The sequence below is a fragment of the Felis catus genome, chromosome C2 (genome assembly GCF_018350175.1).
Source record: "Felis catus isolate Fca126 chromosome C2, F.catus_Fca126_mat1.0, whole genome shotgun sequence".
NCBI lineage: Eukaryota > Metazoa > Chordata > Mammalia > Carnivora > Felidae > Felis > Felis catus.
In genome coordinates, this window is record NC_058376.1 from 95,585,595 (window position 1) to 95,591,594 (window position 6,000).

A 6,000-nucleotide genomic window follows, 5' to 3' on the forward strand; every position below is an offset into this window, starting at 1 on the left:
TGTTCTTGCAATTCATGAGTTCGAGCCCCGCACTGGGCTCTGTGTTGACAGCTCACAGCCTGGAGCCTACTTCGGATTCTGTGTCTCCCTCTCTCTGCCCCTTCCCCACTCATGCTCTCTGTCTCTCAAAAATGAATAAACGTTAAAAAAAAAAAAAAAGATTAAATTATGGTGTACCAATACTATAAAACACTATACATCAATTATAAAAAGTTAGCGGATCACTCTCTACATATGTATTTATCCCTGTCTATCCTAACATGGAAAGATGATCGTGAATGAAAAAAAATCAAGTTGCAGAAATGTGTGTAGAAATATGAACCTGTTTACTTGAAAAATAAAAGGGTATGTGTGTATCCATATCTATACCTATAGATATATTAATATAATGTAAAATACCCCAAACTGTTAACAATGGCTACCATTAGGAAGTGGGGGTGAGAAGCTACAAGGGAAACTTTCCATTTTAGGTACGTCTGTATCTTTAAAATTTAGTTTTAGTGCCTTGTCTTTGTCATCTGCATTTGGTAACTGGTGGCATTTTTGTTTCAATCATCATTCTCAGCCACATTCCTATGTAGGTTAGCTGTCACGTACAGGGCTTAGGACACACAGCAGGCACACAATAAATGACTGTTCAGATAATGCTGGCCATTTCCACCTGGATGTCCCCAAAGCATGATGAACTAAAAATTCGGTTACTTGTTCCAGGAAATGAGTTACCTCCTCTCACTAATCTCTTCCTTCTATATTCCCTAGTCTCTCTCAAATAAGAAACCTAAGAGTTGTCAGATTCCCTCTCTCTTCCCCACAGGCAATTGATCTGTAATTCATATGGATTCTACCCCCTAAAATTGCCATTCAATCCAGATCCTCTTCTCCTCCTCTGAATCTCTCACCAGGACTACTTCCAAAGCCTCCAAATCAGTCTTCATCCATTGCTAATTCATAGTCCATACTGGTTCCAAATCTGACTTTTCTAAAATGAGAATCTCAGTATGTATCTCTCTCTGACTTAAAACCCTCGCCAATGAGAAAAAGTCCGAAGCCCAAAGTATGATAATCAAGAATTTCATGAGTATCGCCTGTGAGCCTTCTTCTTAGCCTCACTTCTTATCAGTGCCAGCTTCACACTTCATGTCCTAATAAGGAAGGACTATGGCACTAACAACTAAACTGATCTGAATTCCCCAAATATATCACACAGTTGTGCAATGCCTGGAATGCCCCCTTCCCCAACATCTTCATCCACTAGACAAACCTATTTATCCTTTAAAAGCCTCAAACAGTTCATCCTCTAGGAAGGTTTACCTTTCTTTACCCCAAACACCTCCCCAATATTCAACCCTGCAAATACCTTACACATAAACACATACACACTCCTTTATTAGCTCTTCTAGGTCTTTCCTCCTATAAGTCTCACGGTCCTTCAAGGGCAGAGCCGTGTATTATCCACCTTTACATCCTCTGTGCCCACCCTAGTACCACGTGCCTGCCTTATAGTAGGCAGTAGGTGTCCAACAATATTTATCAAAGTGACTTTAAATACACTTTAGGTAATACGTGAAATCCTAAGCAAGAATGGAATTTTAAAAATTCAGGTTTTAATGATGCTCATTGCAACCATAAAACAACAAACACTCAAGTTACCTTAACAAGAGGGTTGGGAGTTGTATTAGAAAGCTTTCACGGACCTCCAGGAAGAATTTTTCTACGGGGAACTGCTTCCTTCTCCTCTGCTTTCTCAGACCTGCCATTTGTACATGGTCAGTCTTGGCCTCCCGAACCTCTCCCTTCACTCTTCAGTTCCAGTGTTCACTGCTAACAAGCAATTTATCTCTTTGTTACCTGATTCAAATTTCTGAGAGGGCTGTTTTGGTTTCTGGCACCAGGCCACCAAGTCCTTTCTCTTTCTCTGATAAAACTATGGATCAGTTGTCCTGTGGTTCGGTGCCAGGCCAGAAGCTCCAGGACCGGTAACTAACATTCCCCCAACTTCCAACTCAAGAGACTATTTGTATTTCCTTAGAACATTATAGTGATATACTTTATATTGCTAAAATTATTTTGCAATACTTTTAAAAACAAGTCTTGCCAAGACTTGTTCACAGAAAAATCCTGCATACTTCTTCACTGAACCAGCTATACATTCCAAATATACAAGTAGTTAATCTCTTTCTATTTGCAGATGTTCACAGAAAGAATCCTCTAGATTACTGTAACTGTTCGATGGCAGTGGTTTAAAAAGCATTTTCACAACCTTTTTGCAAAATTTCCCACACATTTGTGATGTAAAGAAATGAGGAGTCCAGACATTTCCTTGTTAAACTCTATCCCATAATATCAAGTAACTTTAATATAAGGATAAGCCCATAAAATAGCAATCTATCACTAACCAACAAAACCTGTTTCTCTTCCTCCTAACACTGCTAGCTAATGATTGAAGGAAAGCTACTCACTGACAAGCTCCCGTGTCAAGGAAAAAAGGGTGGACAGGCCGTCACAGAGCCACTCTCAGGTGGTCTCCAATACAATCAGTGTCTTAATGCTATTAATCTCCTGCTTAAAAACTAGAAAAAATCCAATTAAATGTCTGTTATATCTAGGGAGACATCACATTTGCACTGAGAACAAATTTAACTGAGTGACAACACCACACACATCTCTGAAAGAAGGCAATGTATTCACTAAAAAATTCTGGCTATTCCCAAATTCAACGTTCGCTGGAAAGAAAGACTGTTAGAAGGGGATAAGGAGAAAGCTTTCTGATAACGGCCTTTCACGAGATCTGAAGGAAAAGCAACGTTTTCAAATGCAGATGGTCCTTACATTTCTTGATATAAAGCAAGGGTTTTCTACTTAAAAAGCAGGTAGGTGCTCTAGTTAGCCAACTTGTTTATTAGCTATCCTCACTGGTGACTCATTTTAGTTTCATCCGTAGTAATGAGCAGCTGACTATGTAATATCATAACCACCAGTTTAGACTATTGTTAATAAACATATAATCTTAACAGATTTAATTTCAGGGGACAGAAATTGGTACAATTTAGAGAATGCCGATGTTGTCTTTAAATAAGGCTTGAAATGAAGGCACTATTAGAAAGCGTTCAGTGAATAAGAAGCACTAATGGGCAAGGGCTTTTCTTTCATTCCTTAGCAAAAATTCATAGGTTTAAAAAAAAAAAAAAAAAAACGAAACGTTAACTTGAATGTCTTGGGAAAATTTTAGGCACTAAAAGGGTTATACGTCCTTACTCTCTTTTATAAAAACAGTTGTAGCAATAAGCCAAGAAAAAATGACACTTAAATTCCTAAAATATAGCAGACTTTGATTTCTTTCCAAAGGAGTTTACAATGATTTTAATTTACTAACTAGGCCTATTTAGATTTGTCAAACCAATAAAAATGGGCAAAAAGGAAGAAGCACTCATTTCTTCTTCTGCATAGTTGGAATCATTGGGAACTATCTAAATTTAATAAGAATTTTGTATTGTCAGAGTCATAAAGGTAAACCAGAAAACTAAAAATAATAGTTTAACAATTAAAAATTGAGAAGTACCAATCAGGAGAAGGGCAAGCAAAAGGTAGTATTCACCCAATGTCTTATCCTTCAGAGAAAGGAATCAATAGGTACTATCTAAAGTTGAATCACGAAATAGAAGTATAACTTTTAAAGTAATAAAGACAACCTCCAGTAGAACAGAAATAAACTGTCAACAGTATACCTCTGAAAGTTGGAAGGATGGGATGGAACTTAATTTATACATCTACAAAGTGTGCACATTCCCACCATGTGAGTATGCTGATTTTTAACTTTTTTAACTGTCAATAATCAGACACCTTTAAAAAAAAGAAACACATACCACATATTTTATTCTCTGTACCTAACAACTCATGGGCTGTCCGTCGACATTATAACATGGAAAGTGAACTATCTCATCTATCAAATTAAAGGTAAGGTAAAGGAAGCAAAGCTTTTCTCCCCTACAGTGCAAAGTTCATAGCTGACCATACTCAAGTCAAAACAGCTCTCATGACCACTACAAACTTTTAAAAAAAACATACACACACTTCTTGGTATTGTTTTAAAACGAAGACCTCTGTGATCAATTTAAAAGCAAAAACGCTGATACTTTCCTAAATAATTCTTGTAAACTACCGCTGAAGACAGTCAAGCTAACAAGAGGTCAGAGGCTGCATGGCAGCAGGCAAACCAGTAAGTTGTTATATCGAATCAATAAGACGTTTTAGGGCTTCTATTTCCTTTGAAATCAAAACAAGAGAGGCATTTTGAAAGTTTGCTATCTTCACTGATCCTCTCTGGAATGTAAAAGTATGCATTGCAGTTTTAACCTCCTAGTGCTTGAGGTTTTTTTAAAGCAATTTACTTCTACTTGAACAAGCAGTAAGACAGGCCCAAGCCATCAGGTTTTCTGTTAACCCTTAGTTTCAAATCTTCATGCCCACACTAACATTTCACCTTTCCAATGCTCCTAAATAGAATTCTCTCAAATTCCAAACCACGACTTAATTCAAGGGAAGGGGAATACTTCAGGGCACCGATTATAGAATATGATTTAATACAACGATATTAGGACTGGATTATTTCTGGTAAGCACCGGAGTTAGAACTTCCGTAAAAATACGACTAAAAATCATAGACTTTATTTAAAATTCGGTTCCTCCTCTTCTCTCTTTGCAGTATCTCACCCTATCAAATGGTCCTTGAAGAAACACTGACAAAGAAGCGTTCACAAATTTTTAATTTACACATACATAACCTCATCTCGGCGAGACATACATACCTAATGCACATCCCTGAAAACCCATCAACTTTACTCTTCAATAATAATTCCTATGTCTAATACACAGGCATCCAGATACACTTCTTGAACTTAAGACGATGAAGGTAAACCTGACTTTGAGAACCAGAATCTTTAGGCCTTCTGACAACCAAAAGGGCCAGCAAACTAAAGGAGTCCTGTCTTCTAAACCTATAGCAAACTCAGTTAACTGAGCCATCACTCGGAATCAACTCTCAGCCCCGAACACATTCAGACTTAATGACGTAAAGTCCTTGTAAATCTCTTAGCAGGCGAGTCTCTCTCGAACCCACCAGGTGGACCTACTCTATTCCAAGGCTCCTCCCTGGGACCCTAATCTGGACCAACAGCCGCGCGACTCCCGGGCGCCCTGCAACACACCGTGGGGTGCCCCAACCTAGCGCCCCTTGCTCCTCCCCGGATCACTTGGTCACCCACCCCGAGTCCCCAGAGTCGCCCGCCCAAACCAATCCGCCCACAACATCTCCAGCCCCTCACCCTCCCCTCCTCCAGTCCAAGTCGAGCGGGCCTTTCCTCTCCCCTCCCACTCCCACGCCTACTCTGGGAGACTCACCCGCGATAGTAGGCTTTAACCCGGACCTGGTGAGAATGATCTCCGCTGCCGCCGCCTGCGATCGGGTGAGCCATGGTACTGCTGTCCCTCTGGGTCGGCATCTCCTTACTCCCCCGCCTGAACGCCGGAGGCCAAGGGTGCGGGGTGCGCGCCGGGTGCCGTGGGGCACTCTGCTACCCGAGCTTCACCCAGAGCTGCGGCTGCCGCTTGCCTACCTGTCCACTCCGCCCGCGGCGCGGACCCAAGGGTCGCCGTGCCGGGGCAGCCGGAACCGCGCGGCTCCTCCCGCCGCCCGGGCCCAGCACGCCTCCCCGCTTGGGTCCCTCCCACCTCGCTTGCTCCAAAGGCCCACATTCCGGGGGAGGGCGGGCGCAACCATCGATCCAACTCAAGGAGCCTCAACGCCCGGCTGAACCATTCTTACAGGGGCTAGGAAAAGGGAGAGAGAGGATGGGAGACGCTGCCTATCACATCAGATAGGCCGGAAGGGGGCCTTTCGTGGAAGCTGTGACTGAGGAAATGCCAAAGTTCTCCGTAAAAAAGCCCTATTCCTACAGGAAAAAGAGTAGGTGACAAAGACTACGGCATCTCACCCCGGTTTCCT

The 6,000-nt window shown here is 41.6% G+C and overlaps 1 protein-coding gene across 2 annotated transcripts in view; it reads right to left on the reverse strand.

Moving 5' to 3' along the window:
* PRKCI (protein kinase C iota) overlaps positions 1–5,674 on the reverse strand; it is a 72,227-nt gene extending 66,553 nt beyond the window's left edge. The window contains exon 1 of one of the 2 annotated variants that reach the window (XM_003991921.5): positions 5,397–5,673. In XM_003991921.5, coding sequence (XP_003991970.1) covers positions 5,397–5,497 — 101 coding nt within the window. In that variant the 5' untranslated portion in view covers positions 5,498–5,673. Of the gene's footprint in view, positions 1–5,396 lie in introns of both variants that reach the window. The other variant, XM_045037283.1, reaches the window with a different exon arrangement.
* Positions 5,675–6,000: the final 326 nt, after the last annotated feature.